The sequence below is a fragment of the Lucilia cuprina genome, chromosome 4 (genome assembly GCF_022045245.1).
Source record: "Lucilia cuprina isolate Lc7/37 chromosome 4, ASM2204524v1, whole genome shotgun sequence".
Classification (NCBI taxonomy): Eukaryota; Metazoa; Arthropoda; class Insecta; order Diptera; family Calliphoridae; genus Lucilia; species Lucilia cuprina.
In genome coordinates, this window is record NC_060952.1 from 25313081 (window position 1) to 25330551 (window position 17471).

The 17471-nt window shown below is 29.0% G+C and overlaps 1 protein-coding gene across 1 annotated transcript; it reads right to left on the reverse strand.

Annotated features, from left to right (window-relative positions):
* Positions 1-562: 562 nt before the first annotated feature.
* LOC111674505 (WD repeat-containing protein 20) lies at positions 563-16075 on the reverse strand. Its single transcript, XM_023435125.2, has 4 exons — positions 14322-16075; positions 3007-3195; positions 1071-2942; positions 563-808 (listed from the first exon to the last, which is right to left on the reverse strand). Exons 1-4 carry the CDS (start codon positions 14907-14909, stop codon positions 749-751), a joined length of 2709 nt encoding a protein of 902 aa, XP_023290893.2. The 5' UTR covers positions 14910-16075; the 3' UTR covers positions 563-748.
* Positions 16076-17471: the final 1396 nt, after the last annotated feature.

The window sequence follows — 17471 nt, forward strand, 5'->3', positions numbered from 1 at the left end:
CAGAACGAAATTACTTCACATTTTCAACGTGAAATTGACAATAGTTAAAGTTATTAATTCTATAAGTTGTAATCGATTTATTTACAAGTTATAATTCTACTTTCATTTGAAATGGAATTCTGTGACAGGCCTGTATAACATGATTTTTTTAAATATTTCAAACAAAGTATTTAAATTGATTTTTTTAATAAACCAGTATTTATATAGATCTTTTATAAATTTTGTGTTTATTAAAGTAATATTAAATGTATGTATAAATATTTATAAAAAAAGTGTAATAATTTCTTTTATTTTTAATAAAAAAAGGGTTTAACAAAATTATAAATAGGAGAAAAAATATATAAGTGTAAGTGGAAAAATGGTAACTATAATTTAATATTTTATTTATTAATAATATTTTTTATGTTTAATATTTAACATGATTTTTTTTTATTATAATTATGATTTTTCTTTTCTTATTTTCTTTTATTGTAAATATCAAAAATAAGAAAATTATAAATTTTATATATATAAAAAAAGTTTTTTATAAAAACTTGTTTTTCTTTTTTTTTAATTTCTTCTATTTTTACACTCTTTTCTCACCTGTGGTTAAAAAAAGTTTTGTTGGCGTTAAAGGTGTTGTAGTAGTTGTTGAAGAACAGGAGGGAGGAGAAGTTGGAGTAGTAGTATTTGTTGTTGTTGTGTTAGTAGCATAAATATTAAATTTTTCTAAATTCTTATGATATTGTTTTATATTTATTTTATCGAACTATATTACCGTACCGCCAGGTGGCGCTGTTTGTGTTGGCGATAAATGTTGGGGAACATTCTATATAAAATAAAGAAAAAATAATTCGGTTTTTAACATGGAAATTCATTTTCTTAAAGCATAATTATTAAGGTAAAAGGATCATTACTAAGTTCCAGTTGTTAGTGATTTTTAAAACAAATTTCTGTCAATTTAAACACTTTTATAATAACCTCCACAACTAGTTCTACAATGCATGATTTTCATTTATTTTCTTAAAATTTCTATTCCAATAATTTCAACTAAAATAAATTTATTAAATAAATACAACTCAACTACTTACCGTAGCATAACCCGGTCTGGCCCATGTATAAATAAAACCATCTTGACATGCTGTTAAAAAGCAATCCTCACGAAATATTAAAGCACTTAAACGTTCATGAGCGATCTTCTTACACACTAAAGGCTCAAGCAGTGGACACTCATCGAAACGTGGACACGCCGAAGTGCCAATTAGTTTTAGTGGATCATATGATGGTATGATTGAATTCGTAGTCGATGAGGGTGAACAATTCGATAAATTATTTATTAAGGACTGATGATGATGATGATGTTGCGAAGATGATTTGCCCAATTTCAATGAGCCAAAACTATGAGATGATGTCGATGAGTTGGCATTCGTTTCGATTTGTGTCGAGTTGGCCATGTGCTGATGATTCATAGTTGAATTGTGATGATTATAGGATTTGAGTAGACTTAGGGTGCGACGATTTTGTCGGGTACTGCCACCCTCTATATTAAGCGTTTTCTTATCTGACGAATTGAGGAATGAAAAATTACTTAATCGTTGTGTAAGCGAATTGAACGCTGAAATACCGGAATCTGATGATTTGCTACTATTGGATGTTTTGCTGTTGTAACCCGAGGAAGTGGAGAATGTATTTACATGATTGGCGGTAGTGTTGCCATCAATCGAATCGGATTTGGTGGCTGTAATGCAATTGGGAAATTTTATAGTTCCCCCCGTAGCGGAGGCATTATTAAGGGATTTTGAGTTTGTTTTATTGGCTGTTGTTGCAGTCGCTGCCAGGAGGTCATCTGGCGGTGTATTGGCATTTGATGATTGTGAGGATATTGTACAATTGGCTGTTGAAAACTTACTAGAACTACTATTACTATTTTGTTCTCCTGACGTTTGTGGTGTTGTGGTTGCGGTTGTCATTTCTTTGGTTGGACTACTACAGTGTTGGGAAAAACTATTAGCATTGTTGTTAGGATGACCTATGGCCACAGGTCGTATAACCTTGACGCCATCTGCATCAATACCACCATTCATAAAGCTGGTATCATTCATATTACAGCTATTTACTCTTTGCCTAAGGCTTAAGGGATGCCTTAGTATATCCTCGGTTATATCCCATAGACAAATTTGTGTATCCTGGCTTACCGAACCCAAACGATAACTTATGGCCAATTTGTCGGGAGCCAAAGATGAAGCTTCCGATCTGAATGAAGCTGATTGCGGTCGCTGTCTTGAGTGAATGGGCGTAGAGTTCTTATCATGACCGCCCACTGCATAAGAGTCAAAACCATTTGCAGTTGTTGCGTCGCCGCCATAACGTGATGCACCATATTCCATTATTTGATTTTCATCATCTGAAAAATCACCACCATCCCATGAGGTATACGATGTGGTATAGGGATCAAATGCCACCACTGAAACCCACGATCTATGACCCTGACCTCGAGCCACTACCCGTCGCTCATGAAAAGACCACACTGTTACCAGATCATCTTCACCGCCCACAACAATATACTTGCCATCCGGAGACCAGCACACACATAGAAAACCACCAAAATAGGAACGCGCTATACCCAACAATTCCATGGTATCATAATGAAATACTCGTAAAAAACCATCTTGTGATACTATTGCTAAATTTGAACCGCATGGTGAAAAACAAAATTCGTTTATACAACAATTTTCGGTGTTAAAGACCCATTTGTACAGAGGATTTCGACTCGATTTCGATTTGCAGGTTAGTATTGAATATCCGTCGCCCATTTTGAAGGGCTGATAGTTGGGTGCAGTTGGTGGACATTGTAGATTCTCGTTGTACAAATAAAGGTTTCCCGAAGCATGAGAGGCCAAAAAGAGATTCGGTGAATTTGGCAGCCATTTTAAACAGGTCACTTTGGTTTTATCAATTAAACGCTGGCAGAGAAATCGTAAATTAATATTTCGTGTTAATAAATAGATATTATAGAGGTTTACTTACATCTTCATTGTATAGTTTACGATATTCTCGAGGTCCCGGTTGTGGTGAAACCAGCTGTATTTGACCCGTGGTAAAACCCACCAGCAGTGGAGCTCCCGTGGGTGTTGCTGTAGTAGCATTGAAATCATGACAACTAGGATTTGTTCCTTTATAGAATTTCTTATCAATAGGTTTACTCAATTCCGCGCCCTGTTAAAAGAGGTTAAATAATAAATTAGGACAAGGTTATATAAATGTGAATGTTATATAAAAGAGGCTTTACATTTAACGCTACCGTAAACACCCAATTTTCCCTCTTTTTATATCATTCTCACTATTCACAATAGAATTTGTTAGCGAAAAAAATGGTGAAAGTAATATTATTTAATAAAGTTAAATTTGTTATCTTTATCCTAATATATATTATAAATCTCTTTGTAAGTCTGTTCGTTTGTTTGTTTGTTCGTCAATCACGCCTAAACGGCTGGACCGATTTTTTTCAAATTTTGAACAAAGATAGATCTATACTTGGAGAGTGTTATAGGCTAAATTTTTTCAGAACTTGGACTAGAAGGGGATAAATTGGGTGAAAAATAGGCAAAATGAGTACTTTTGATAGTAAATGCTGATTTTGACTATCAAAAAGCAGAAGCATTTTCGATTAAACTACTTAATTTGTTAGAAATATATATTGACAAAGTGCCGTTACGAAAATTGGACCGGAAGGGGACAAAAAATAGGCCAAATGGCGAAAATCCGACAAAATTAGTACTTTTGTGCTATAAGGACGATTTTTTTCTATTCTTAATCCAAAATATTATAAACTTTGATATTGAGAGTCTCACACATATGTCCATATATTTAGAAACCTCAGTCTTAGAGAAAAACGGGTAATTCAGAAATATTTTAACAATTTATTGACAAATAAGGAAATTTCTAAAAGAGTTTTATATGTGGGCATATCCTTATAAACTCTGACGGGAGAAAACTTAAGTGTAATGTTATGAAACCACTTAAAACCCCGGGCAACACCGGAATACAAAAATCTAGTTTTTTATAATATCTCACAAATAAATAGCTATTATTAAACAATTCAACATTAACTTCCTTATTTAAAACTATATTGTATTTCAAATTATTAAATTCTATAAACAAGAAATTTAAACATGTTTTATTCACTCGTTTATTCTTTATTTGTCTTTTATTTTTTTGTTTTTCGTGATAAGAAATGTATTAAATAAAATATAATAAAAATTAAATAAAAACAACAAAAAGCAAAGAAATAACAGTAAAAAAAGAAGAAGTGATGACCTTAACCTAAGATAATGTTTTGCCAATGTTACCTCATTTATGCATCGATAGCTGTATTATTTTCTAATAAATTATTCATAATTCAGTAGAGAATCTATGTGCTACACTAGCAAATGAAAATTATAAAAGGCAAACGATAGCCGATAATCTTAATATTTGTGATATTACCAATCGATATAAGATGATGTCAATGAACCTAATGTAATGTAAACACACTTGCTTGAATACTTTAATATATGTCTTATGACAAAAAACTTACGTGTTCTTGGAAAAATGATTTCTATATAGTAAAGAATTTCAAGATTTTTGCTTTTATACCCTCAATTTCTTGTTTACTTAGCTCTAAGTTAACTCTATCCAAAATAATGTTCCCGGGGTCATGAGATATGTTTCAGTGTAGTTCTGATAACGCAACGTTGTTAAAATTGCTACAATTCGTTGTCCAAATTTAAAATGTATACACATCTGTTGTCTAAATATTAACAAACATGGCAAGCTTACTATTGAGAAAACAATTTAGTCTACTACGTTCTAGGCTGTGGCCAGGGAAGTTAACTCTATCCAAAACAATGTTCCTGGGGACATGAAATGTATTCCGTTGTAAATAGTGAGCTAATCACGTTTGTTAACATTAAGACAATGGATGTGTATAAAATTTAGATTTCGACAACGAATTGTTGCAATGTTGACAACGCTGCATGTATGTATATACTTTGACAACGGATGTTATTGAAATATTATAAACACTATTTGTCAATTTGGTACCAGGCGTGTATATTTCTTTTTTCCTCTGTGTAGAGGTCAATATTTTAGTATGTTACAAAACTAAGCTAAAATTCATAACAACCTCATCAGTTGCTGGTGTAGGGTATAAATATTTAAGGTCAAGAGATAAAAGATTTCCTCTTATGTTGCCTTTAGGGTTTTTTTAAATAAGCGTGGCAAAACCTATGCTAACGCCAACTGACTCTACTAAATAACCTTGCAAAATCATTATAAATTTAATTCTCTTCTCACATTTCCTCTATCATCTGCAGCGAAACAAAGTCAATGTGACAGCAATCATCATACACAAACACTTCTAATTCATAATACTTATGAAGTAAGGAATTATAGTCAAGTCCGACTATGTGAAAACCTATGGTGATATAAAATGGCCACAGAATGTAATCATCACATGTTGAGTAATTTTTTGCTGTTAGACAGTGTTATGTACCCATATTCACAGGATCACTGGACGGCTGTCTGGTAGGAAAATTGCAACCTGCAGTTTTGCAAATAGTTTTATATAGATGACATTTAATATAAGCGATTCTGATTGGAGTGTCAAGGTCCCTTGTACCAATATGTTTTTATATGTTACAAATATCAGTTTAGGGGCATTAAATACTATCCACTATAGTTGCGTAAGAAAGTGAAAATTTAATAAAAGACATAGAAAATATGTAGTAAAAAAGATAAAGAAAAACAAGAACTAAATAGATGAATGACTGATTGAATGATAAAAGAAGGGCGAGAGAAGAGTTCATTGTGACACATTATCGTATTGTTGTTACAGTTTACATTGTTATTATTTAGTTGCAAAAATATTTATGTTTGTAATTTTTCCACTATATATATGTTTACTATTTTTTTATTAAAATTTTTACGAATAAAATTGTTGTTGACACAATATACTATGTAAAGAAAAAAAAGAAAAGTTAATCAAACCAGACAAGAGAAGGCCCTACATTATGAATTTTAAGATGACATTCAAACATAAAAAATCTTGTGAAATAAGTTGCATGCATGATATTTAGGAAATTTTTTTACATAAATATTTTGTGGTGATTTTAAATGTTTTAGACAGGAGAACAAAAAAACGAGATTTTTTTAGTTTAAAATAAGACAATCGTTCATAATTTACATTTAGAAATCAGCATGAGAAAGGAATTATTTTAAAAAGTTTAAGGTATTAAATTTATTTAACAAAAAGTTGTTATATGTACATATATTAGTTAGAAATTAAAATCAAGATTACAAAATTTTACTTTATGTGAGGATAATAGTGTAAATTTGATTACCAAATTATAGTTATTCAAGTTCGCAATTTAACGGTTAAATTGTCATAGCAAAATTCACTTACGATCAATGTTACCATAACGGAAACCGAATCAAATCTTTCAAACTTACAGTACGATTATAATTGATCCTTTAACCCTTTGACGACCAAACCTTTTTGGTTTAGGTAATTTAATTTTTTGTTTGATTGTCAATATCTATGGCCTCTTAATACTGCATTGAAAGGCCAAGCAAAATTCGATGTTACAATAATTTAAAAGAAATCAAACTTTAACTTTATGCAGTACGATTACACTTCCTTGATCCTTTTACATAATTTTCAACAGATTTGTAAGAAAAAAACATTTATGCTGCTAACATAGTTAATAAATCGATTATAATTTTTAGATTAGTTATTGGTGAGTGATTTGCTTTTCACTTGGACTTGGTTAAAAAGATTACCTCTCACTACTTTGTCTACTGCCTCTTATTGCAGCAAGTATTAGGAAAAGAACAATATGTGCTTTAAGTTCTATGAAATAAAACCTTTTTTATGTTAGGCAAAAATTATATCATATCAAATGATATCACTTGCCTGAAGTCCTTTAAAAATTTCGAGCACATATACATATATATTCAATAATTTTCCACATTCATTCGTTTACATCATGTTGATAATGATGACTACTGAAATATCAACGATAATAAAAATTTACTATTATTCGTTGCTTTAGCAGTCGTCATTGTCTATTTTAATTTGAACTGAAATGTGTTTAAAAGGTAAAAAAAGGAAATGTGTGTGATGTTCATTTATTTTTCTCATTTTTTACTGTTTTTTTTTAGGTTATTGGTTGACATACTGACATTTTCCGGTATACATTTTTAACAGTTTTATTAATTTTAAGTGTTTTGTTCTTTGATACTTTAAAGTAATTTTATTATTATTATTTGTGTGGAAATTTATATGTAACATTTTTTATATGTAGATATGATGCTTTTTTCACATGAACGCTTTGTTATTATTTAAAGGAAAAGTGTTAATAAACATGATATATTTCATTTGACAGGATGTAGATTATTTTTAATTAAAAATATTAAGAGTGTTATATTCGGCTGTGCAGAATCTTATATACACTTCACCATAGGTGTATTTAAAAAAATTTTAATTTTATTAAATTTATATTTATTTTATATTTTCGGTCTATATATCAATAGCAAAAATAGAATCCATAGAAAAAATTAAAAACGAAATACACAACGCAATAAAACCAACAGACATCCAAACATACGAAACAAAATACACAGCGGCATGACACCAAATACACCCTTTTCAAATACACAGTGTTGTTGCTTATTTAGCAAAGCATTTCTTTTTCTTTTTTGATGCAATTATCAGAAGTTGTCTCGGATTTTCGCTCATATATCCGCCATTTATGGATCGATTTTGCTGATTTTAAATAGCGAATCTCTCCAATATTTGGGTCTACTAAAAACTGATTTCAACAGAAAAAAAGACTTTATTATTTTTACCCTTCTCACGAAGGTAAAGGGTATAATTAAATATTATCTTTTTAATTAAAATACTAAATGTGAAATTATGTAATTTATTTCTAACTTGCATACTTAAGGGCGAGTTTTTCTGATAAAGATAATCTCCATTCTATGGTTAAACCTGGATTAATATATGTTTCGTTTTTCAGTTATCAGTAAAGTTACTTATTATCTTAGTTTAACTGAGTGTAATTGGCCAATTAAACTCAAGTTATAAGTGATTTCGGAAGAACAAAAACTTAATATTTTAAGTAAATTGCATTTTTCTGAATTGTTTTGTTTTATTTATTATTGTTTTAAATGTTTATTTAATATTTTTCCAAAATTTTTCATTTTACAAAAGTATTGTTTGCAAAAAAACAGCTGTTCATTGTTTATGTTTTTAGTGAAAACTTGGCAATACTAATAAAGTTAACTGAGCTTAAATATAAAACTGAAAAACACAATTATCAGTTAAAGTCCGCCTAAATTTGTTCTGAGTTTAATCTAACAGCAAGTTAAGCCTAGTTTAACTGAGGAGTAAGAAACCCGCCCTAAGGCTAATTTCTGAAGAGATCACTTTCAACGGCATACGTTAAGTCTAATCAAGGAATGGTGGTAATTTTATGACATAATAAAAAGTTAGAGATGTATTGATTTTATTTTCTCTACTCTCTAAACAAAATGGAGTTAGAAGAATATCTAAAACAAAGTTCAAACAAATTCACTCAAAAGTTTGCTGTCAATGGAAATTTCTGCCCTTGTATCTATATTCCTCATATGTATATAAACTAAGCAAAACGGTTTATATATAGCGATAGGCCATCATATAAATTCTACAACAAAAAAGGTTTTATTCCGTGAAATTCTTAATAAATAAAACAATTTAATTTTTAGAAGGATACTGAGATTTAAAGTAAGTCTCCATATAAAGATTTGGTTCAGATAATTCAACTCCTTGAAATTTTTAAATAATAATATGATCACAATAAACTTTTGATAAATAGCCATGGACACTTGCATAAAATTTTCTTTTTATTTTGAATGTTTTTCATTTTCTTAAAAATAAGTATATTTGCGCTTATTCAATAACACAAATCTTCTCTATAATAATTCCTTACGTCTTTAATTTAAAATTTCCAAAACATTTAAAAAAAATTATTGCTTCTATCTCTATTACACAAAAATTCAGTTATTTTCCTTAACTTGAAACCCCTCTTAAAAACCCCATTCCAATCATTTAAGAATAAATAAAAATCTTGCATTTCTTATATGTATGTATATTAGAGCACAAACGTTCATACATATAAAATTACGGTTTATTATTTTTGTCACTGCAATAATAAACGGTAATAGACATTTATTAAATAAATAAAAGAATCAGTATTCTTCACAATTACTCTGTTTGCAAATTTATATAATCACTTCATTTGTTTATTTAGATTTCTTTCTATAACACAATATCAGTTTAAGAACAGTCATTGGAAAACAGTAGAGAGATATATTAAGAGAGACCGATTTACATAAGAACCTTAGTAATTAAGTTACTCGAATAACACTCTTTATTCAAATTTGTATTATGCAATTACTTTGTGAACAAAATATTGCGGGTCATTGATTTTATTCTAAAATGTTATAACTTGAAATAAAATCAGATCATTATTAGATGTTAAACATATGTTTATAATGAATGAATAACATTGCCTTAAAATTAAAACAAAAAACTTGTTAAATGCACTATTTTTATAAATTGTTTTTTTTTTTTTTTTTTATTTTGGAAATAATTTTTGCAAATAGTCTAATATTTGTAAGAGCTTGTTTATCTGGTAAATTTTTACTGTCTTTGGTTGTTTGCTTGCATTTACAAATAATTGTCCGTATATTTTTACATACACACATATGGACAATTTGTATATCGTAGATATTATTTTTTTAATACTCATTCAAAGCTTATCATTTCACATCTTACTGTATAGAGTAGAATCTATTGGAATAGCAACAGCAGCAGCAAAAATAATAATAATAAAAATTGTTGTTAAAAGTATGAAGAGATTCAAACGTCAGAAAGTGTTTATTTTTTATATTTTATTTGTTTTTATTATTATTCGTTTTATTTTTATTTCATTTTTGCATTATGATAAAGATAAGATATACTATTTTATTTATTTATATTAGAAAAATATCCAAACATTTAGCATATAAAGTAAGATAAGAGTGTAAAAGTGTTAACTGCATTTTTTTTTTTTAAATTTTATCGAAAGGAGTAAAGATTACAGTAAAATCATTTTGATAGTTTTTACCTCTTATTCTTTTATAAACAAGCAAATATCAAAAATCAAATTAAGATAGTAGAAGTTAATAAGTTTTTCATCTAATTTGAAATTTAATTTATATTAATCTAATTTTTCTGAAATGAAAAAATGAAAATCTTCCTTTTGATTGATTATAATGCACTGTATCACAATACATGTTCCTGCTAAATTTTAAACTTCTACAATTAAAATCAACGTCCCTATCAAAGAAATTATAAAAGGTTATGTTCTAAAATTAACTTAAAATTCATAAAAATTTTAAAATTCTTTTGAATTTTTAACTTCGAATTCGTGAAATGTAAATTAGAGATTATTTTATCAGTTTTAGAAATTTTTCAAAGAAAAATTCTAATTTCCTAAAATCTTTTTGAGATAAAGGAGCCTTATGCCTTCCATGTTTCGGCCTATTTGAACAATAAAAATTTCGATGTGAATTTAGTTGACAACTTACTATTTTTTAAAGTAACTTAGGCCCTTTTGCGTTTCAGAAAAACAAATTCTCAAGAGCGTAAGTTTAATATCTCCGTAAGTAAAACAAAAACCGCAATTTTTTTTTCAAATAATAATTTGTCAATAAGAAATAAACTTAACTTGAGAAAATGTAAAATATTTTTGGTTTATTTATCATTTTAGACAGTTAGGTTCTCCTGAAAAATGTGTTCAATGCGACTTTGGGCTTTTTGGATTTCATATGACGATATTCAAGTAACACTTCTAGAATACATAAATATGTTTAAAAAGTAATATGTTGTAACGACTCTGCTTAATAGTTTTTTATTTCATCTATGTATATAAATATGCACTTTACACTTTTTCTATCTAAGCGATGTATTTAAATGTTATACAAATGTTTCACTTGCATAATTGTTGTTGTTTTTCATTTTAGTATGATTGTTAAAAATGTATAAATGGCACAAATAGGAAGACTATTTTTAGGGGTCTAATAAGATAAAGAAATATTAGGATATATTATACATTCAAGTACTAAGTAATATTAATAGAGAAATATTTTTAACTTTGTTCAATATATAAGATTGCAGTTGGAAACAGGGATGCATTCGTAAAGGCTAGAACGCATTAAAATTTTTAAAAAATAAATAATAATGAAATGTCATGAAAACTATACAAAAATTTTGATGATTAGATCTCACATTCCAAAATTTCCCTTTAGAGATATATATATTATAATAATTAATGAGGCATTTTCTTAACTTCATATTAAAAATTTATTTTATAAATATTTTTATTTTTTGTTGAACGATTAAAAATATATTCATTCCATTGCCATGATCTTTTATGACATTATTATATTTATTAATATCACTGCCATTAATTAAATTATTATAATTGCACAATATAAAAAGTTTTTGTTGTCAATCCTACTAGTTAATATTATTAATTAGATATTGTTATCGTAATGATAATTTAGTTAATATTAATTATGAACCATAAGTTCGATCAGAGCTAAATGTAAATAAATATTAAAACACGTGCAAATTGTAATTACTAAAGTTTTATTATAGATGGTGTAATAACAAGTAAAAAAAAGAACAATTTTGTACAGTTGATTTCAACAAAGAAAAATTTTGAAAATTTCTTTTACTTCTTATCATTTTTATATTCGAATTTAAATTAGTTTTCAGGAATATCTAGCAAGAGCTGAGTATTGTAAACGAATTCTATCTTGGAATAAAAATCGTTGTTGTTGTAACAGCTAAAACTACACAATAATCTAATTTGGGGGTTCTACATTAATGTCCAGGCCTAAAAATTGGGCTACTTCAACTGAATGAGTCCATAAATCCATTGGACAGAGTGAAGTAGGTTTGGCTGAGCAGTTGAATATGTAATGGGTGTCACGAGGGCCCTGACTACATGCAGGACATTCGTTGAGGACGGCACGGTCTATACGTGACCATATTTTAGTTGTGCTAGAACTAATCTTGTTTTCCGCGGCATGTTTTCTGCCGTTTCTGCTATGGGCGGTGGGCAGAATAAAATTGTAAAAATTTACGGTTTGTCACACCTCGGTATACATTTTCGTGCTACTGATCCTTATGCAATAATATCTAGAAATATAATTTCATACTAACAATATTTTTAAGTTTTTATTGCTGACCTCTTTATCGACTTACAACATATTTTATCATACATTTTTAAATTTTCGGGTACAAAACTAATTAAATATTTCAGGACAAAGGACAAATCCAATTGAAAATAGTTAAAATCGGTCCATTATTTCGACCAGCCCCCATACAACCGTACCCCCCAAATAGGGCCTTTGGGCTTACAATTAATTTAAATGATCTATTATGTCAACAAAAGCCGACAAAACTTAGTTTTAAAGAACTATAAATGACACTACCGATTTTTGTAATGATCGGGCTTCATTTGACCCTAGCCCCCATACAAACTCCCCTTCAGAAAATGACTTGAAGGTCAAAATTCACTTACAAACAGTAATGACACTTTAATAAAATTCTATATAAATAATATTGAAGTAGACTTAACTCCCCCTACCAATATTTATAAGGATAGGGCCATATTTTGCCCTATTCACCTTTGAGCCCTCGTGTGAAGAATCTCTTTTTTTCATTTTTGCAAAAAAATAAAATAAAAATATTCAGAAATAAAGTTAAAAAAATCAAATGCTTTATTTTTTTAAATAATCCCCATTTTTAAAATACATACTGACTAGTGTTGGGTATCATATGGTCGGCTACGTCCGACTATACATTCATACTTGTTTTTAATTGTTAATAGGCGTACTATAATTTGCGAACATATATACCCTTGTATTATAATTAAAATTTGGATAAAATTGGCTTCAATTGCACTTACGGCTCATGAGTAACTTTGTTAACTAAACATATTCTCTTTTAGTGTGGGTTTCTTACTCCTCAGTTAAACAAGGCTTAACTTGCTGTTACATTAAACTCGGAACAAATTTATTCTGACTTTAACCGATGATTGTGTTTTTCAGTTTTAGATTTAAGCTCGGTTAACTTTGTTAGTATTGTCAACTTTTCAATCAAAACATAAACAATGTACAGCTGTTTTTTTGCAAACAATACTTTTGTAAATGGAAAATTTTGGAAAAATGTTAAATAAACATTTAAAACAATAATAAATAAAACAAAACAAATCACAAATTACAATTTACTTAAAATATTACATTTTGTTCTTCCGAAATCATTGTTTTATTTTTTTGAATGTGTTTTCTCACTTATAACTTGAGTTTAATGAGCCAATTACACTCAGTTAAACTAAGATAATAAGTAACTTTACTGAAAACTGAACAACTCGAAACATATATTAAACCAGGTTTAACCAAAAAATGAAGATTATATTTATCAGAAAAACTCGCCCTTAGAGGGACAAATTTTAAACAACAGTCAAGCTTTCTGGTTCATCATCCTAATAATTTAAAAATTATCCATTCTCTTTTTTCGTTGGTACATTTTCAATAATTTCAGAAAATTATATTAAAACTTAGATTATTATAAAATATTATAATTTGTTGTTAAATTTTGATAAAAAAAAATAATAATAATAATTGAATCTGCTGCAATAATTTATTACTGCAAATTTCAATTAGTAACGATTCTATTTTAATTTAGAAAATTTATTTAATATACAATTTGTTCATTTGTATAATCCAGATGTTTAAAAACGAGCAAATAAATATATGTTGTGTATATTGGTTGTTGTATTTAAAGAAATTTTAGGCAGTATATTATTAACAAAGTATATAAACAATAGGTTCATTCTTTAATGCATAGTGAAAAAAAAAGTAAAAAATATTATAAAATAGGATATGTTTCTACTCTCTACTCCACACTAACAACCTTTTATATATTCTGATGCCCATAATAATATTTACTTAACATATTATGGCTCTCTCAATATAAGCTGTTTAATTATAAACTATTCAAAAAATTAACTACTGTAGGGTATCACATATGATCCACCATGTTCGAAAATATATTCTTAATTGTTCTTTTTAAGAAATATCAAAAACTTTTTACTTAACATTAAGCTTACAAACCCTTATGTCATCTAATTTTGAAATCATTAGGCTAAAACCCTAATGAAAATGGTATTTAAGAAATCGTTAAAACGTACTATATATCTATAACTCACCTTTTTTACACCCCTAAAGGCATACACATACAATTCCCTGCCAAAATTGAAACATATACGATCCCCACCTAATACTTGACTCGCCGACAAGCCATTCTGATCTAAACCTCCAACACCGGACCCATTCATCATTGTATGCATGGACATGCCAGCACCCAAACGTGCATCCATCGACGAGGGCACCACATATTGTGATTGTTGGCCATTTAGGGAGGATGAAGATTGCACATCAAACCCGCCAACACGACCACCACTACCATCGCCGCCAGCTCCATTGGAAGCATTTTGCGAATTATTACCATTGGTTAGAGGACGGCTGTGACTACTGCTGCCAGCAACATTTGAACCATTTGCTGCTGATGAATTATTTGTGCCTGAGTTGGAGGAGGAGTTGTTACCAGTAGCCGTCGGTGGATTGGGCAGGGTAACAATGGAGACACGTACTTGTGGGGAACTCTGATTGTTGGTGTAGCCCACGCGATTGGGCCGTGAATACTCGGAGAGTGTGAGTAATCTGTAGGTACCCTCACGCGTTACAAATTGTGTCTTTAGGTCATCCTTGACATTGGGATCAAGTTGCGTTGCCATTACGGCAACTTTAATTAATAAATATTGACGTTGTTGTTATTGTTTTACTTTTTGCGTTATTTTTTTCTTCTTCTTTCTATTTATATTATTGTTATTATTTTCAAACTATTTTGGTGTTGTTGTTGTTTTTTTTGTTTGAATTGTTTGCATGTAGATCAAAAAGTGGCTAATAATGTATTGCTGTTGTTGTTGGTTGGTCGTTTTAGTTATTTTTTTGTTTGTTGTATGGCTTTCGTTTCGTTTTTTTAATTTTTTCTTAAAGGGAGTTGGCTTTTTTTCCTTTGAGGTTTATGTGTTATTGCTAATTTTTGTGTATTTTATTTGTTTTGTTGCACATTTATAATTCTTAATTTAAATATATTTTAAATAATTTCACTTTGACAAATTACACATTTTATTTATTTTGTGGTAAAACTAATAAATAAATTAAAGAAATTGCACATATTCGCATACACGCAGAACATACACACACACATAACACACTCGCACGTATATTTTTACACAATCTCCTCTGCCTCCCTTACTCTAAGATGAAAATGTTTGTTGGAAGGCGATGATGAAGCTGATGATGGTTAGTTGGATGGAGGAGAAAAGAAAATTATATGCACACATGACCAAAGGAATCTTTTGCTGGTGTATTTATTTTTCTCATATGTATTTTTTTTTATTGACAAGTGGGTGTGGAAATTCTATTCTTTTCGTAATTTTTTATTTTACAAAAACAATTATTTCTTATTTTCACATTCAAATAGATTATTTTTCTTTGAATTCCTTCACTTGCTGCAAAAGAAAACTGGACTCCTTTTGCGAAATTACAATACAAAATTTTCTACACTTTGCTTTTGACGATTTTTTTTTCTATTTTTACATTTTTTTCTTCGTTCGTTCGGACGTCGAAGAAAAAATGGTTTTTTATTTGACACACACTCAACTTTGTTTTTCAATTCATATTTTTTCTAGTATTCCGGTTTTTTCAATTTGTTTTGTTTAAATATATAAATTTTCCGTTGTTTGTTATATTCTTCAATTATTTAATTTGTTATGTATTTTTATTATTCATTTCATCAATCGCATTTGAAATTTACGTACTATTATTCCTTCAAAAATATCTCAACACTTTTTTCCATCAAATAAAAAATTTTCTATTGTTTCTTTTAGTTTTTACTTCATTCTAATTTTCTCTTCTTATTTTATCAGCTGTCAATGAGAAGGCGAAAAGAAAATAAACGATAATCGAATATAACTTAGAGTTGTATTCCGAGGGAATGACGGCAATGTAAAGTTGTTCGAATAAAGTGAATAAAAACTAATTTACCACAAAAGGTTTTTCGATTATAAACTGTATTATTGCTTGTTGGTCGATAATACCGATTAATACCGTTGTAACATAAAACTGCACTACCGGTGGTAAATATATTTTGTATCGATAAAACGGTTAGACATATGGTGCATGACTACGCTACTCTAATCTAGCAGACCGTATGTGGTGGGTTTGATTCTCACCTAAGGCAGATTGTTAACGGATTTCACACAATATTTTCAAGATTTTCACACAAAAATTTAAAATGTAATTTTCATTATATGTACATATTTAGTTATTTTATTCATGTTAAGAGAATTTTTTTCGGCAGAACAATTGAAAATTAATAAAAAATTGATTTCTTGATTGTAAAATTTAAAAAATAAATGTACATAAAATTGAAAAGCAAGTTTGTTTCAGTTTTAAAAAGTGTGAGTGTATTAGTAACAAGTTAAAGTTTAGGCTGTGCCGAATCTTAAATACCCTCCACCAGCTACTTCTATGTTATTACTTTTCTAATTGATCAAATATTTGTAGAATTAAGTTTTCTCATGTCTTTAATAGAAAAAATTTCAAAAGTTAAATCTATTACAATTCCAAAATTTATTGAACATTATAAAACGTAGTATAGGAGAAATAGAAGTATACAAAACTCATATTTTTGCCATATTATGTACCAATAGATTAATATGGTAATATGTAAGTAACGTGCGTTTAAGAGATTTTCGTAAAAGGACTTTGTATGAGAGCTATGAACAATCTTTCATTGTAATATTTCTGTACCAAATTTTATATCGATATCATAATTAAATAATGAGTTATGCGCGTTAAACTGATTTTCGGGAGGGGACCTTGTATGGGAGCTATGACCAATTATGGACCGATCCAAAAAAGCTTTCATTGTAAGTGATTTTCGGGAGGGGACCTTGAATGGGAGCTATGACCAATTATGGACCCATCCAAAAGATTTTTCCTCTGAATAAACTCTATTGTCATAAATTTTTAATTTCTAAAATTTGGTGAAGATATCGACATTACAACGGAAGTTATTAACAAAAAACCAAATTTCCGGGAATATGTACTTTTGTATGGGAGGTATATGAAATTGTGGACCGATTCTGGCGATTTTACGCAGAGATTAAGCTCTTATGTGGAAACGAATGTATGCCGATTTTTATGGAATTATCTTGCATAGTTTTTGAGAAAATTACATCAGAATGTGTAAAAAATGCTCATTTTTTTCGAGGTTGTTTCAAATTTTG